Source organism: Canis lupus, chromosome 13 (genome assembly GCF_011100685.1).
Source record: "Canis lupus familiaris isolate Mischka breed German Shepherd chromosome 13, alternate assembly UU_Cfam_GSD_1.0, whole genome shotgun sequence".
Taxonomy (NCBI): domain Eukaryota; kingdom Metazoa; phylum Chordata; class Mammalia; order Carnivora; family Canidae; genus Canis; species Canis lupus.
This window is the reverse complement of record NC_049234.1, coordinates 18,053,459-18,071,429: the sequence shown is the minus strand read 5'-3', so window position 1 is coordinate 18,071,429 and position 17,971 is coordinate 18,053,459. Positions and strand designations below refer to the sequence as shown.

General features: G+C 40.3%; 1 protein-coding gene across 8 annotated transcripts in view; it reads left to right on the top strand.

Moving 5' to 3' along the window:
• Positions 1-17,971, top strand: part of SAMD12 (sterile alpha motif domain containing 12) — a 377,648-nt gene that overhangs the window by 203,246 nt on the left and 156,431 nt on the right. For 4 of the 8 annotated variants that reach the window (XR_005368575.1, XR_005368574.1, XR_005368576.1 and 1 more), the window contains exons 4-5: positions 8,501-8,641; positions 11,252-11,409. Coding sequence is in view for 3 of the 8 variants with exons in the window: in XM_038555387.1 (XP_038411315.1) it covers positions 8,501-8,641 (141 nt within the window). In the remaining 5 variants the exon portion in view is untranslated. The remainder of the gene's footprint in view (positions 1-8,500; positions 8,642-11,251; positions 11,410-17,971) is intronic. The other 4 variants (XR_005368578.1, XM_038555387.1, XM_038555388.1 and 1 more) reach the window with 1 other exon arrangement.

The following is a 17,971-nucleotide window of genomic DNA, read 5'->3' as shown; positions in this document are numbered from 1 at the left end:
GGGCAGGGGGACGCCTGGGTGGCTCAACGGTTTGGTGCTTGCCTTTGGTCCAAGACATGATCCTGGAGTCCTGGGATCGAGTCCCACATGGGGCTCCCTGCGTGGAGCCTGCTTCTCCCTCTGCCTGTCTCTGCCTCTCTCTGTGTCTCTCATGAATAAATAAATGAAACTTTTTAAAAAAGAAATGGGCAGCGATATAATGTAGGCAAAAATGAGGTATTCGTCCTACAAATGAAAGTGTTTTTTGTACCATGCACATCATCCTTTGGTGTATCCTACGTGCTACTTTGGGGTAAACAAAAAGAGTAAGATGGGCCCATCTATAGGGTAGAACATCATGAAATGGCAGGATCCTACATGATGTGCTCCCTGCTTCATGTTTCACACGCAGCAATCTCAAGGTTCTTGGAGTTCCCTAAATGTACCTTTTGGTTCTCAGATCCCTGTCTTAGCCTATGCTGTTCCGTGCCTTGAATGCCTTCTCCCTCCTACTCACCATCTTGGGTTTTGTTGTTGCTCAAGGACCCCAGCTAAAGTTAGGTACCCCTCCTGTGGGCTCTGAAAGAACCTGTGCTTGTCCCACTGGCAGGGAAATCATCTTATCTTTCTCTTCCTAGCTCCTAGTGGCATGATCTGTTCAGTTCATGGTGCAGACATAGATAATCTATTTAATGGCTGCTCTCAAAGACCATTCAGTCTCCTGGGATATACTACCGAGTGAAGACCAAAGAATGAAGGGCATCGCAGCTTGTGTATTATGAAGTTATGCCAGTGTTTGCACTGCTTGCCTTTAACTCATCCAAGATGATGACCCCTTTCTGCCCCTCAGCCTCTCTCCTGACCTTTGGTGCTCCCTGCTGAAGAATTGGCAGACATGGGTTTGGGGACACATAAAGTCTGCTTGAAAAATTTTGGGGTGGCAGTTTAACGCATGGTTAAGAGCATGGTCTTTATGTATATTTGTATCCTAGATCTGTAGCTTAGCGGGTATATGACCTTCAGATGGGGATAGCCGCTCTTAATCAGGTATAGATAGTAGAAGTATCTTCGAGAAATTGTTGAAAGTAAGGTAATCTGTGTCAGACTCTACGGACAGTGTTTAACTCTGTAACTATTCAATAAATGTTTGATAACCATGATCATTGCTATGAGGAGGGGGAAGCATTCTCAGCCAGAGAACTATAGGAACCATATTGCATGATGTTAATGATTTCAGTTTGCAAAGGGCATGTGTTTTATGTTGATGGATCCTCAGTCTCCCTATGAAATAGTGTCATTTCATCCCCATTGTAAAGATGAGAAAGCTAAGACTGAAATATGCTTTCCTGGGCATTTATTGAAACCTTTTAGTTCCTGATCCTGTGCTTTTAGCCATTCCACCTCTCTCCTTATTTCTTTGTTCCAGATATTATGACTTTGGAATGATGAGGAGATGGAGATACAAGGGTTCAGGCTGTGGGACCCTGGCTGTGTGTCCAACATTCATCACTCTGTAGCTTTTAAGCAGCCAAGAGTGGGTAGAGCCAGGGACACCTACTTGGTGCATGGCACAGGCCTTTATCTGAGAGCAGGTTTGGCGCTAGCCTAGGGTACAAATGGCCCTTTCTTTGGGGGAACTGTAAATGACCTTTATTTCTAGCAGAAGAGAGGCCCTGTGGTTCCTCTTCGCTGGGAAGAGTAGAAGTCCCCAACCACTCAGAGTGGTACTGAGACTTCTCAACAGGGTAGGGCTTGGAGCCACATCCTTTGCACCACTGCCAGCTTACCCAGAAATTTCTACTTGTGCTTTATGGCATACAGTCACCATCTTAAAAAGCTGGGACAGGGCTTCTGTTACAATATTCTGAGCAGAAGGTAGGGAATACCTGAACTCAAGACCTAAGACCAGATTGGGCCTGAAGGTCAGAAACACTTGTCTAGACCTAAGTCTTCCTCCCCCAACCCCTGCTTTTCCTGCGTGGCTTTAGTCAGCTGCCCCTCTCAGCCTCACTTCTCTATGTAGAACACAACAAATCCTGTGCCATACTCTGAAATCCCAAAGATTCCTTCCAGCTTGAAGTAGACTGAATGGCAGCCATTTAGTGAAGGAACTGCTAAATGCTTATAAAGCAAAAGGTCTTCGAAGATGTGGTTTTCATCTGAAGAGGTTATCCAGGATTATTTTATTGGACCCTAAATCACATTACAAGCGTGCTTCCAAGAGAGGGGAGAGTGAGAGTACCCACACAGAAGAGAAGGTGATACCAGGATACACAGATTAGAGTGATGTGGCCTCCAGCAAGGCAATGCTAGCAGCCAGCAGAAGCTGCAAGCTGCAAGAATGGATTCTCTTCGGCAACTTCCAGGGCGAATATGGCCCTGATGACACTTTGATTTCAGGCTAGGGAAACTGATGTTGGACTTCTAGCTTCCAGAGGATGTGGAATACGTTTCTGTTGTTTTAAATCCCCATGTTTACAGTTTGTTACAGCAGCTGTAGGAAATGAATACACTGTTCTCTGTGTCCATGACTCCTCATCCATTCTTCCTGCCCATCTGCCCATCAAGGCTTGCAATCTCACTTGGTGCCTGTTCAAAAGAAGAATGAGAGGGGCGCCTGGATGGCTCAGTCAGCTAAGCGTCTGCCTTTGGCTCAGGTCATGGTCCCGGGTTGTGGGATGGGTCCCAGTGGGGCTCCCTGCTTGGTGGGGAGTCTGCTTCTCCCTCCCCCTGCTCTTGTGGTCTCTTTTTTTCTTCCTTTTTCTCCCTCTCCCCCCTCTCCCTCTCAAATAAATGGATAAAATCTTAAAAAAAAAAAAAAAGAAAGAAAGAAAAAAAAGAAAGAAAAGGAGGAGACACTTGTCTTTCTTTAAGCCTGCCGGAAGGCAAAGTACTCATTTAGCGTCAAGTTCTCTATTCCTTTCAACTTGGCATCTGCGGTCACCACCAACACAATACAGCCTCCTCCCTCTGCTATTTTCAGTTTCTCCTTGTCCTGGGAGTCGGTTTCCAGCCAAGTCTCTTACATCAAGAAAGATAGTCATTTAATGACCTTGAGATCATCAGTCTGTGAGTAAAGAAGAGAACATTCATTTAGTAGCACTAAGTGTATTCACTCAATAAATATTTGAGCATTACATGCAATCGTAGGGAACAAGGGACAGTAGGGAGGCTGACAGGAAAGATACTGATTCTTACGGAGCTAGCACTGTGGTGGGCCACACTTGATAAAGCTTTTATGTCTACACTCAAGCTTAAATTACAGCACAGTACTAATTTTCCAGGCCCGTTAGCAGAGCATCAGATCCGTATTTCTCCTGGGTGAACTTTTCTCACTGAATATTCCCTGGCTTGAGCTTTCACCGAGGGTCCTAGGAAAGCGTTTTTAGCCCTGAGGACCATTGCTGGGGTTGAAGCAGTACAGGGCGTGGGTCATAATTGCTCCCTCATATTTCTCTAAATTCCACCAGGACCTGCCTACAGTCAGCTCAGAGCTTTGGGATTTGGGAAGAAGAATATTCAAACCTTCTTTTGTTTAATTCTGTTCTTTTCACTACTTCTCTATATCCCAAGTGACCTCAAGAGAAAAAAAATAGCACTCACACTACCATGATTTTCTGTGCCTCCAACTCGTCCTCATTTGACTCAACTTCCTGCACTGAAATGGAAGACCCAGCCCTTCATGGCTTTGCTTGAAAACCTGATCATCTCTGAGGTGTGCCTTCTTTTCACACCCCACTTCTAGGTATCACAATTTAGAACACTCCTACTTCTTATGACTTTCCCCCCTTCCTTCCTCATCCAAGGAAGCAGCACCTCGTGTTTTGACTCCCGTGGCAGTGTACTAACTCTTCCCACTGCTCCTTACCACCCCCACTTCCACACCCCCAATCTGTTCTCCACATAGTGACCACAGGGATTCTTTTAATAGGTAAGATCACGTCCACATCATCATGGGACGTTATTAAAACTTCCCATGTTCAGAATAATATCCAAAGTCCTCACCAGGACCTAGGAGGTCCTGTGTGATCTGGCACTTGCCTTCTTTCAGACCTCCTTTCTTATCATTCTCTTGTCCACTCGACCCTCATGACACTAGCCTTCCTGCCATTCCTCTCATTGCTTTAACACTTCCAGATGTTCCAGTGTCACCTGTGGAGGGAAGCCTTGCCTCACTACCCAAACTACAAAGTGCCATCCTTCCGGTAGGGGTCCCCGTCTGCCCCTGTATCAGTTCATTTGAAAATTGCCCCTCGAACTAAATGGTAAGCTCCATGAAGACAGAAAATACTACTCCTATTTATAGCCTCAGGACCCAGAAAAGTGTCAGGCATACAGTGATGCTCAATAAATGCTTAACAAAAGAAGAAGTAAAAGGTCGGCATATGATCAATGTGAATGAAGGACTTTAAGCTTCTTCCGACTCCAAGAATCTATGGGTCTGTGAAGGCTGAGCAGCCTGGGTTAACTAAATTTATAACAAGTTTGGAGTATCAGGAACTTTAGTTAGTGCTCCTCTTTTGAGACTGAATTGATTTTTCTCTTCTTGATTCCTCTCTATGTGGAACAGCTGAATGCAGAGCAAGGTGCCCATGACCTTCTCAAGAGAAAAGGCAGGGAACGTAAAAACTATAGCAGCGTGCCTCTGTTCTCTCTCTGCAAGAGTGGGCTCCTTCTTCATCCACCTGGTTGCTGGACTTTTAAAAAAATCTTTGCTTTATCCAGTGGTCATGGTCTGACTACCTCTTACTTACTCCTCAAGTGTTAGGTTAAGTGTTCTTTACTCAGTGACAGTCTCCTGGTCCCCAGACAAGGTCAGGTCACGCAGTTCTGTGATCTCATATTTGCCTTTTCTTAATACTCATGCCTGCCAACAGTTATCATGAGCTGCCTGCCTTGCCATTCTGAAGGCACCAAGATTGACCCTGTCTGTCCTGTTCATCATTATATAGTCAAGGTGAATAAAATAATAACAGGGACACACAGTAGGTGCACAGTAAGTGTTTGCTGAATTAACAATTGGATTTTTATGCTAAGCAACAAAAAATGACAACATGAATTGCAAAAAAAAAAAGTGATTGTTGATTGTTTATCGCTTCTCTGACACCAGCATCAAAAGCAGCACCACATTTATTTGGACACTGTTTTGTGGTCAGCAGTAGGTGATGGGACAGGGGACATTTGCTGCTTGAAATGCTCTAATTATTGGGCAGATTTTTCAGAACTAAGGACCTGAGTGGCTCTGTAGAAACCATCCAAGGAAGACAAATCAGATTTTGTTCATAACACTGTCAGTGTGCAGATCATGATCTTTTCTAGAAGTTGTTTTATCAGGAAGTTGTATACAATTTTCCCATAATCTCTCTTCTTATAGTCTGGGCCTTTTATTTTCCTCCCAAGGAAGTGAAAGCACAACTAAAGGTATAGTAGGAAGAATTAGGAAAGGCTCTCGTGTTTTGAATATTTTTCAACTTCCCAATTTTCCTTTCTCCAAAAATGGAAATAATATCTATTTTCTCAGAATTTACATAAAACAGTTTGAACAGCTGAGTATTCAGCATGTGAAATGTTGATAGGCACAATTGTTTACACCACATAGTCTAAAAAGCACAGATTTTTACAACTAATGGAATTTTGGAACTTGCATTTTCAGAGCTAATGTTATTAACCCACCCAAGTAGGGGATAACTTTCTGAAAGGGCTTATGGATCGACCCGGCAGGTGCATTACTGGAAAGACCAAGGCTAGAGATTCTCAGGGGGCCACCTGACAGAGAAGCTGAGCCATGCACACTGGAACAAAATTGTCATCTTGACTTACTAGCTTGTGCTCTAGAGACAGACCAGCCAGCTTACCATGACCAAGCTCCAGTGTATCTTACCAGTGCCTCAGCAGTGTGAGCACCCGAATGTCACAGCTTATGAAACCACAGCTCAATTAATGGGGAACAGAAAGGAGGATGGGTGATCTGTATTTTGGTATTGAGAGGGATTTAGAACATCTGAACTTCAGGGAGTCTTTTTATGCAGCATTGTAAGTTGAGAGCATGTATAAAGAGCTGGATATCTTATTTGGAAGCAGATTACCCACATAGAGGATACCCAATACCATGCTTCCTGAAATGAAACTTCAGGACCAAGGTCTGACAGTAAAGAGGGCATTTGAAGGCAGGGTTGTCCTGGAAGCCTCGGACTCAGGCTCACCACCCCTTGGTTCTCTACCTTTGAGTATGCCACTGCCCAGAAACTAGGAAAGGGAATCTAAAGCCATCGGTTCATTTCTTAAAAGTATGTTAAATTTCAATCAAAAGAACAACTGCTGCTGTAACAGATGACCACAAACTTAGTGGCATAAAATTATACAGCTTAACTGTGTTATAGTTGTAGAGATCAGAAGTCTGAAATGATTCTTACAGAAAATCATGGTGTCGGTAGAGATGCTTCCTGATGGAAGAGTATGGTAGAGAATCCATGTCCTTGTCTTTTCCAGCTTCTCGAAGCCTGAATTCCTTGGCTTGTGGCCACCTCACTCTGACTTCTGCTTCCATTGTCACTTCTCTCTCTGTGGCTCTCTTGTCTTTTCCACTTATAAAAGCCTGTGTAATTAGATTAGACCCATCTGGATAATGCCAGATACTCTCTCATCTTAAGACCCTTAACATAATCAGACTTGTAAAGTCCCTTTTGTCATGTGAGGTAACAAATTCACAGGTCTCAGAGATGAGGATATATACATCTCTGGAGGGGAGGGTGTCATTCTGTCTATCACAGGAGACAACCAGAACTACTTGGAGTCTGTTTATGTTCTTTCCTTTTGTTCTCATGGCCACCACAATCTGCCTTGTGTTGTCAAGCTTCAGCTATGGCCACCTAGGATTCCTTTCCCCTACCTCACCTTCCTCTTCCAGATGTAGCTTTTACTGAAGCTTTAGACCACCACAGCTCACTGCATTCACTTCCCTGCCAGGCACTGGTCCAAAGCCAAGTCCGTATTGGTGTTCTTATCAGTGCTGCCCATCCAATATTTCCCTCCCCGCATCACCTTACTGACACATGATGGAAGTGCAGTTCATGTGTGAACACTGTGGTGGGAAATTTCATGTGATTATTAGCTCTGGCTAATGACCCTTACATTAGCTCATGTAAATGACCTCTAGGCTGTGATGCCATGAGACCTTTTAACACCTCTTTTCTCTCTGGTACAATAAGCAGCAATGTTCAGGATGGATGGATTTGAATTTGATGTGTACACTAGGCAGGATATAAACCTTATTGTAACCACTGATATTTGGGGATCATTTGTTATTGTAACGTGTTACCTAACTTATCCCAACCGATACATTTAGCAAGGGTTAATGGGAGGTAAAAGGGAAAAGCAAACAGCACAGATCACTCCTACCTGATTCTTTCCCTTTGCCTGTCTCTATTCACAGGACCCAGAATTCCCTATTTTTCTGATGAAAATGTCCATTGACTCCATCTTCTGGCTGTTGGGTTTCTGTTCTGAGGAGGTAGAGAATTTATTTTCTGAAGTGTAGGTGATAATATACCCAAGGATATAGCATTCATCACACATAGTTGACTCTACATCAGTTGAAATGAGAAAGATCTGCAAGTATGATGATGGGGTGCTGGGGAGAGAGAACAGGGTAATGCTACAGCATTTAACCACCATCATTCTCTTTATTTCTTGTGCTAAACTCTCACAATGGAAGTATGCTTCTTTCAGGGCAATCACAGAGTGGCAGAGAGTTGTGGAATTTGATGGAAACTACTGTAGGAAGGGAGTCATGCAGACTTCCTGGGGAAGAAGCCATGCCAGGCTGCCTGGGGCCCTGGGAGTGTCTGCACACTGCAGGCACTCACTCCTGGAGGCTCCTTGTTTTGCGATCTTTAGATGCCCTCACCTTGCTCCCCTCACCAACGGCCACTGCTGTAGCCCTTGCCTGAGGCCAGAGGCTGAGATTAAGGTTTGGCTCCCACCGGCTAGAAATGAACTCTAGCCCAGCACTAGGGATGCAACAGGCAAATGCCTGCAGATTAAAACTGGAACTTCACATGCATGTTTCACAGAAACATTATTGCAACCCAAGTTAAACATTGATGGAGTTTCTCTATAACCACAGCTACAATATCCAGGTCATCCACTGGTCTGTCAGTGCATGAGTTCCTACAGGCCAGCCTCAGGACCCATCACTCACCAAAGCGTGTTGTTTCTATGGAAACCTGCAATCTGTGTCCAAAATACCCAGGTTAAAATTGTGCTATTTTATTTGACTCCATGTGTTTTCAGCTGAGGATTGCCAAAATTAGATTAAAAAGTGAGGTTCTTCTCTAAATTTGTCCATTTTCTTTATCCATATTATCAATTTTTGTCAATAAGAATAATTGAGGACCCTCAATTCTAAAGCATCTGTTTAGAAGGAACCTTACCTTTAAGGAAAGATTAGCCAAAATGAGGATGGAAATCCTTTTTAGCCATTGTTCATTTGCTTTCTCTTTTATTTCTTGAAACCCCGCAGGGCGAGCCCTGCTGAGACTTACTGACAAAAAGCTTGAGCGGATGGGGATTGCCCAGGAGAACCTCCGGCAGCACATCTTACAACAGGTGCTCCAGCTGAAGGTGCGAGAAGAAGTCAGAAACCTACAGTTACTCACACAAGGTATCCTGCTGCTGCCTTGTGGGTGGATGGAAGGGGGGGAGGATGGGAAGAAAGAAACCTTTACCACCATGACAAAGGGGAGCCAGGGAGAAACTATTTTTGTGTTTTTGCAGAATTTCTTTTATTTTTTTTAAAGGCATATAGATTTAAAGCCCACTTCCCTCCTAAAACTTCTCTTTTTCATGGGTCACTGGGGGAAAGATACACATATAAGTAATGGATGAGCAAACGGAATTATCTGATGACCTAATTTCAAGAACATCACATAGCGTTATATAGGTTGTGCACTGCACAACCCTAGAGAACTTATTATATAGGATATGGATATGGATACAAACACACCCCTTCAATTTGTATAGTGCTGCCCAAGCTCTCTTAGTCAGGGGCCTCAGAATTTGCATGATTGCATAGTTCATAGGATCGTGATAAAAGTGGGATTTTTGTTGTGTTTCATTTTACTTTGCTTTTCATTGACTAATGGAAAAAATAAACCATTTTAAAGGTATGTGTCTGTATATATATACCTATGAACACATACTCTTCGGTGATTTTTGAGAATGCTCTTTAGCATCCTGAAAATAGAATCTTTTTTTATAAAAAATAGATTGTAAAGAATTTAAGCCTGGGATATTATGACCATATAATTCTTAACAAGAATCATTTATAAATTCGATATATTGGGAGCGCTTCAGGGACCTATAACAGGAAGTGACAGGAGAGAGCTAGAATTTGAAGAAAACTTTAAGTTGCACTATGTGTAACTCGTGTCTACATAAGATTGGTTGCTACCAACCTCCACTGGCTATAGTCCTTTATTTATTTTATTTTAATGTCCATTACACACCATTTTAAGTGAAAGGGTGCTTAAAATATGTGTTTTTGAGAGCCTGGGGTATTTTTCAATCTGTTGAATATTGTAACTGTGTGCATACTGATATTGGAGAAATCTGGGTCAGCCAAGTTTCATGTTGCATTTAGATTATAACCCAGTAATAGACCATTTGCCTAGAGAAAGTGATGTACTGCCTAAAGATGACTGCTCTAGAAGGATGAATACAGACTTCGAGTGATATGAAAATAGTGTGTTTATTTGATATGCATTATTTGCATTTGTCTCCAGAGGCTTCCAGTGGTAAATTTATAGGTACAAATACACTGAGTGATTTAAATTTGAATCTGACATACTGATATACTTGTTAGTTTCTTTGAAGAAGTAAATAGAGATTCAAAGATTTATTATAAGAAAGTCCATCCTGGTGCTATTTATAAAACTGAAAAATTATGAACAACCTAGAGGTTCAGCAATATGGAAAGAAACAAATAATTCTGCTTTAACTCATAAGATACAATGTAACACAGTCATTAAAATTAAATCTTCAAGGAATATATGACAATGTGGGGAAAGTACTCAAGAAGTAATAGGAAGTGGGGGTGGAGGGGAAAAGACCATATTTACAGTATGAACCAGATTTCTTAAAAAGAACATATTTTTATATGTACACAGAAAAAGGAATGCCAATGAACGTGCCAATATTCGGATAATGATTCTCTCTAGGTGGCGGGATTGTGGGTGATTTTAATTATTTTCTTTATATTTTCCAAATTTTCTAGTTTAAATCTACATTATTTTTATAACCAGAAAGTATGTCACATTTTTAAAGCTTCGATCACATGCATCATTCTCTACCAGGTCTGGTTAGTGTCTTGAGGTTTCCTCTGCTCTTTTGTTTTCTTCTTCTGAGGTTATGGAGAAAATGAGACCTAAACTCATCTCATGTGCCTTAGACTCCTTTTTTTCCCCCATGCTGCTGTCAGCCTGCAGTGTGTTTGCTTTGCAAAATCATTTTCTACAGCTTTCATTGCCCTAGATGCATAATATATAAGATTTTTCCTGAGATAGTACTCAAGTCTATTAAGCTAAATATATGTTTGTGTTCTGGGAAGGTAATGCTAAGTTCAGCCTTTTCAATTCAGTTGTTGTCACTTCCTTTAGCTTTGAAGAGCTGTGCATTTTGCATTCTTTCATTCCATTCCCTTTAGAAGATATCACGTTCACTAGCTCTTGGATATTCTATCTGCGCTCATATTACCTTTTTTATTGCTTGTCCTTTACATGTTAATGTTCAAACTCATTTCATGCCAGGCCGACTTTAGAAAATCTATAGCCTTGTTGAAGCGATGGTTTCTTTTTTTAAAAAAGTGAAACAAAAAAAAATTGACAAGTTGTTTTTATGACTGATAATAGAAGTTCTAAAGGCAGCTGGGGTAGGCTTAAAATATTTTGGGTCTGGGTTTGCTATAATAAAAATTGGAATGTTATTCTACCCAAGTAATGGACTGGCATAACATATAGATCATAGGGAAATTCACCACGGGGGTGATACGTGATTTGGTATTGAATATTTGATTCCTCATCTCTGCAAATATTAATCAGTAGAAATAATATGCCGAATAAGTCCAAACTAAGATTTTAGAATGCTACTTAGCTTCTGGAAATCTCTGAACATGTTTCTAAAGGAAATAATAGCTAAGCCTACTTTTGTGACTTTTTGATGGCTGTTTTAAAACTGGTCTTAAGCTATTGATTCTGTACCAATCATTTTCACACAGTTGGCCAGGAACCCCATTACAGTAATTGGACTAAGATGGTCTCAAAAGGACTGGGGGAGCTCCTGTGGGTCATCTGAACACAGAGAATGTGAAGTTTCTACCCTGCTTTTTCTTACTCTCCTCCTTCTGGATGCTGACCCAGAGACAAAAACTATAAGGTATTTTAAAAGTGTACATGGTGGATTCATAGCAAGCATATCAGTTTATAGGCACTAACAATGAATCATGACAAAAAATTTATAAAACAGCTCATCATCTAAAGCCAGAACTGTCCTTCAGCTGAAATGCTGGCCTCTGATTTCCCTTCTTTTGTTCACAGTGGCCCTGTAACTATCTGATATTTGCAAGAAACATAACCCATGTCTGGTCCTGCTTTAAATGTTCCCTTGGAGACCACTGAGATGGTTTCTTCCTCCATACAGCCTTTTGGTCTTCTGTGTCCTATCCACGAAGTGGCCAGGATGTCAGTTTGGTGGTCTTGCTAGTTTGCTCATTTCTGCAGAAAACTCTCCCATGTTATGGCACCTCCAGTTATCTTGGGAAATGCAGTACAGAGCTGGAAACATCATTGTTCTCTCCTTGATTCATGAGAGACAGGAGAAAGGTTCCTTATGTAACACACAGCGGTGGTGCAAAATATCAAATTAATTCATAACCAAGCATTTGAGGGGGCATCCTTAGCTTTTTTAGTAATGGACAGTATTTGTAGGAAGAAAAAAACCCCAGGGATACTGAAAGCTGACTGTTTCTCAGATGGGTAATGAATTTTAAATTTTACTATACACAAATCACTGCACTAATTGTCACATCAACTCCTGATAGTTACCCTACCATGATCAATGGTGTGGTTAACCCCAACTTACGTATGGGGAAACAGAAGATTAAGAATTTAAGTAATAGGGATACCTAGGTGGCTCAGTGGTTGAGGGTCTGGCTTGGGCTGAGGGTGTGATCCCAGGGTCCTGAGATGGAGTATCACATCAGCTCCCTACATGGAACCTGCTTCTCCCTCTCCCTATGTTTCTTGCCTCTCTGTGTGTCTCTCATGAATAAATAAATAAAACCGTAAAAAAAAAAAAGTTTAATAGACCCGAAGTCAGACTGCTAATAAAGAGCATAGTGCAGGTCTGTCTGACTCAACAGCAAACTTTTATCCATTACATTTCACCACCTCTAATCTGTCAGATGGGATAATAATTCTATTTCATGGTGGTGCTGTGATGGTTAAATGAAATTTTATTTGTAAACTGTATAGCCTAGTTTATGGCATATTCTATGAAAATAGGTTGGCAGACTTTTTTTTTTTTTTTGAAAGGGCCAAATGTATGTATTTTAGTCTTTATAAAGGCCATATAGTATCTGTGGCAATCTGTGGCAACTATCACATCATGTAAAAACAACCACAGATAATCTAAAATGAATTGAGCTATAGCAGTGTACCAATGAAACTTTATTCACAGACATAGCTGGTGGACTATAATTTGTGGACTTTTGTATTACAGGGGCAAAAATGTAAACGTTAAACATCATTATCAAGATTATTTTTTATTCTCAGTATCTTCCCTTTTGAAGTTGTAAATGTTTCCCTCATCTCAGGAACACTATATATATATATCGCTCCTGCGTGTCCTTTTCAGTGTCTTCCTTGGCTACAAATACATGGATAGTGTAAAAATGTAATCACAACTATGAGGGTTGAGTTACTTTGGGCAGTAGACACTAGTATCCAAACTGGCAGATAAAGCAGATGAAGGCAGTAAATGCCACCATCTCCAAATGCCTTTTTAATTAGTGCCTACAAAGTGAAAAAAAGACCATGATTGTTTACCAGGGCCACTTATAGCTCATTAAACATTAGTGTTTCTTGAAGGACTTCTTCCACATTGTCCAAATATATGTGTCAAATTTTAGTTAAGAATTGCATGACCAGAGGACTTTCCTAGAGCTTCATCTTTTGAATTACACAAATTAGAAACACTACTTTCTAATCCAAGAAGACTTTTCAGAACCATGTGTACAGATTGGGTATTTTAGTCCAGTCACCCCCACAGTGATACTTCAGCAACTGAAGTAGGCCATCTGATCTGAAATAGGCCATCTGGTCCACCACATTGCTTAAAGAAGGAAGTCTTTGTAGAACATAGCAATAGACTCTTTGAGAAAATTTTTCCAGTTGCATTTTACAGTTTTGGGTTCCAAGACCCAAAGAGGATTAGATAATAGTTCGTGGTTACACAGCTGGTTAGTGGCATAACTGAAACTAGATCCCTATTCTCCTAATTCCCAAATTAGTGTTCTTTTTTTCTTATTGTTTGCAATGAAAGTTTAATTTCCATACAATAAAATTCACCATTTTTAGTGTACAACTCTGTAACTTTTAACAAACACATATACTTGTGTAACTACCACCACAGTCAAACTATAAAATAAAAGTTCTGTAAATCCAGAAAATACTCTCCCTGGTGCCCCTTTGTTGTCAGCCTCTGGCAACTACTGCTGTGTTTTCTGTCCCTTTAGTTTGCCTTTTCTAGAATGTCATAAGTGGAATCTGACTTTTTTCACTTACTGTAATTCACTGGGACTTATCAGAGCTGTGGTGTATATCACCAGTTCATTCATTTTAATTAGTTCATTCATTTAATTTAATTAGTATTCCACTCCATGGATATCCCATAGTTGAATATATCACATTCTCCAGTTGAGGGATATCTGGGTTGTTTACAGTTTTGTAAATATTAATAAAACTACTACATGCATTCATGTGCTGGTTTTGTATGAACATGAATTTTCATTTCATTGGATAAGTATCTAAAAATTGCTGGGTTGTATCATAATTATATGATTATTTTCAGAAGAAACTGCTAGGCCAATATTCTTAAGATAATAAAAGAAGAAAAACAGTGTTAAAGACTGGTTTTAATATGTACAAAAATAGTTTAAGGGGTGTTTTAACCATCCCCTCTTTTATAGTGACTCTCAAATACATCTTAGACCTCAATGAAGCTTCAGATTTTTAATCTCCATAAAGGTCATGAACTCTGAATATTCCACTGATATCTCAAATTTAAAATGTTCCAAATCAACTCCATTGTCTTTCTCACCATCTCCCCAGCCTACTCTTCCCCCTGTTTCTTCTCAAGGTTAATGCCATTACTCATTCCATTACCTAACATAGAAGGCTGAGTCACCTGACCTCTGATTACTCCTCCTCTCTCATCACCCATATGTAATCAGTGACCATATCTTCTGAATTTTGCTTGTAAAATGTGTTTCCAGCCTTTCCCTGCCTCATGACTCTGTTAGCCACTGTGTTAAACCATTCCTCTTAAGCTCCTTCCCAGGCCATAAGAATAACCTGCTAGTTATTTGATCTCTGGTCGCTGCCCTGTCCCATTCATTCCCCTTTAATTAACTTCCTACTTCTATTGCCAGACTTAATTTAAATATATTTCTGATGACATTATATCCTTCCTTAAAACACTTGATGGCTCCCAGCTGCCTACAGAATAAAATCCAAACTTTTTAGCGTTCCAGAGAAAGCCATTCTGGGCATTTCATAGATATATTAACTTTGAGCAAGTTACTTGTCAGAGATTAAGATTCTTCAGTTGTAAAAAAAGGGAATTAGACCTATTTCACAGAGTTGTTATGAATATGGTATAATAAAACTCATGAAAGGACCTAGTCTTGATGAGATATCGCCTCTTCTGAGAAGCCTTACCTCATCTCTCAGGCAGAACCAATCATTCTCTCTTCTTAATTATTAAGCACTTTGTTCATATTAATAATGTATTCATTACATACTATCTATTTAGTATCCATTTATTCTTCCATCCACTGAGCACCAGGTTCTATGGTATTAGGGATAGACAGAAACACCCAATCTAGCAATGAGGATAGAATGTGTATGCCCTTACAGATATATAATAATGCCACAGAACTGGAACTTAGCCTCACCTGGAAATAGTGGGATAAAGGAAGACTTGCTAAGAGTATAATATATGAACTAGATCTTGAAGGATAGAAGTTTTCACAGATGGCCAAGGGCTGGCATGAGGCAGAAGGAAGAGCCTATACAAAGACATGGTAGCGAGAAGTCTGTCCGTCTCCCCTGTAGAACATAGACAACCTCATTGTCTTTTGATTTTCCTTTGTTCTCCTACCTCCTAGCATAGTACTTATCAGAGAGTGGATCTTCCACTTATTTTTTACTGATTTAAACTTAATTGTTCTCCTTTCCTTTTCTCTTCTTTACTATTCTCAATCTTCTCAAAACAGTAAATGTAATATCAATTTTTTATGGATTCATAATAAAAAATAAGAGTAGCTACAGAGCCACTTTGCATCACCCATGAGCAAAATTGCAGAAGACCTCTTTTATTTTGTTGTGATCTTTTTGTATTATTTTGACCATTACAGGTGATGGCAAGGCTCTTAAATATATACTCCTTTTACAAGGGCTCTTAAATATAGAAGCCACCCCTTCCTTAAGTTGTTTTTCCTAGTATTTTTCAGTTTTAAATGTTCTGAAGGATACTATCAAGCAACTATAAATTGAGCCTTTTCTCCTAAGGTCCAATAAATTTCCCAGTGGCTCATGGTAGATGAGAATGTTGGATCAGGAATCTTATAGGACTTTGTGGAGATAATTCTTCTATAATTGGGGTCTTTCATTACCACTTCCTCATCCAGTGTTACTTGATTTGGAGCTGCCAACCACATGTCACTTCTAAGTTGCCTCCAAAAAACATTTACTCAATCTGCTACCTTCTTGAGCTTTTCCCCAACAGGTTTCATAATCTCCATACCCTATTATACAAATGGTGCAGCCAGGAATAGTTCTAATTTTATCAAGCATTTGAGCCTTCAGAGAAATTCTCTTCAGTATAGTTTTATGTTTAAAGGCCTAAATATAGACTTCTCTGGGAGATTATTGAGCTCACACATCAGTATGTCAGTAGGGGTTAGCGTTGTGCTGCATACACCCTAGTTAGCACCCACTGCAATTTCATTTTCATTGTGGGAGTCCATTATGGCTGGGTCATTCAAGAAGATGTTTGAAGTGAGGCTTCAAATGGACCCTTCTTATCTGCTGCATTCTTCACAGTAGAAAATGCCCTGATGGTTCTCTAACCAGCATAAAGGAGAGGTATCCACACATTATATATTTTTTTAGTATGGACATGTTCTATCAGGAGTTATCCTTGTTCTGACTTCTGCACAACTCTCTTTTTAATGGCATTTTTCCATGCTGAGAAGCAACTGTTAGGGACACCAAATGTTTCGTGTCTGCCTCTGCAGAAATCACCAACCTCAGAATTCTTTACTGTTGACTTCTTTGCATTTAAATGTCCTCAGTGAAATTAAAAATATATTTGATGTCTTTTGTTTGGACAATTCAAGATGGCCATGAGATTGCATTCTTATTTCACCTTGTGGTTTGTGAATTTGAAGGACCCTGAGTGACTGATACTGTACTGACATATGTTTCCACAACTAACACTGTGTTCCTTTCTTTAGGATAAGGCTAGACCCTGCAATTTGGGTTCGAATCTCCTATGGGCTCATTAGAAAGGCAGTTGTAGGGCAGCCCCGATGGCGCAGCGGTTTAGCGCCACCTGCAGCCCAGGGCGTGATCCTGGAGACCCTGGATGAGTCCTACGTTGGGTTCTCTGCATGGTGCCTGCTTCTCCTTCTGCCTGTGTCTCTGCCCCTCTCTCTCTCTCTCTCTCTCTCTCTCTCTCTCTCTCTCTCTCTCTGTCTCTATGAATAAATAAATAAAAATTAAAAAAAAAAAGAAAGGCAGTTGTAATAGGACAATGGCGTGTGGACTTGATGTGAGAGAATTGAAGCCATTTTCAGGGATGCACTGAGCTGCTTTGCCTTTTCTAGAAGAAACAGAGAAATATACCATCTGTATAGTTTAGAATATTGACCCCTAGTATTATTTATTACCTACTTTCTCTGTGGCCTTTTTCTTTGGGGCCACTAATTCTCAGTGCACGGAGTAAATCTTTACACAGGGTAAATATTCAAGATTCTCCTTGCATCCATGTTTCTACCTACCAATTCCAGAAGGCATTGCGTACATAGTCTACACTGTGATTGCCCCAACCTTTTCCCCCAGCAATGAGTCAAAATGTTCTCTCCTTCTCTGAAATAACACCTTTGTTACTAGTATCCCTTTTTTTTTTTTTAATTGCTTTACTTGGTAGCAATTACACAGCTGCTCATTCAATAATTCATCCCGAAAACATTTACTGAGATCCTATCACATACCCAGCACTTGATGCTGTGTGTTAGGGATACAGGGATGAATATAACAATCCTTGATGTGGAAGTCAAATGAAAGAGATATAACAGAAGTAAACATAGAATTCAAGGATCAAATAGGAATTGTATCTAAACCAGAAAGAATATGTCAGGAAAGTTTCCAAGAGGCAGTGACCTCTAAACTGAAGCCGATATTAAGTTAGGGTATGTTAATTTCTGATGTTGTCATCAAGCAAATATAAAATTGCCAAGATGATCGGAGCCTCAGAGAGATATACTATGCTGTAAAACTCCTATTTACAAGAAAAAAAAATCTATATTTACTAAGTGCCTGACCTTTACTGAGTGTTGGTGAAATTCAGTAAGCAAGAGAGACATGGTTCTCAGATACATAGATTTCACATTTCAAAGGCACTTCTAACAAATAATCTTTGTACCAGTGGTGAA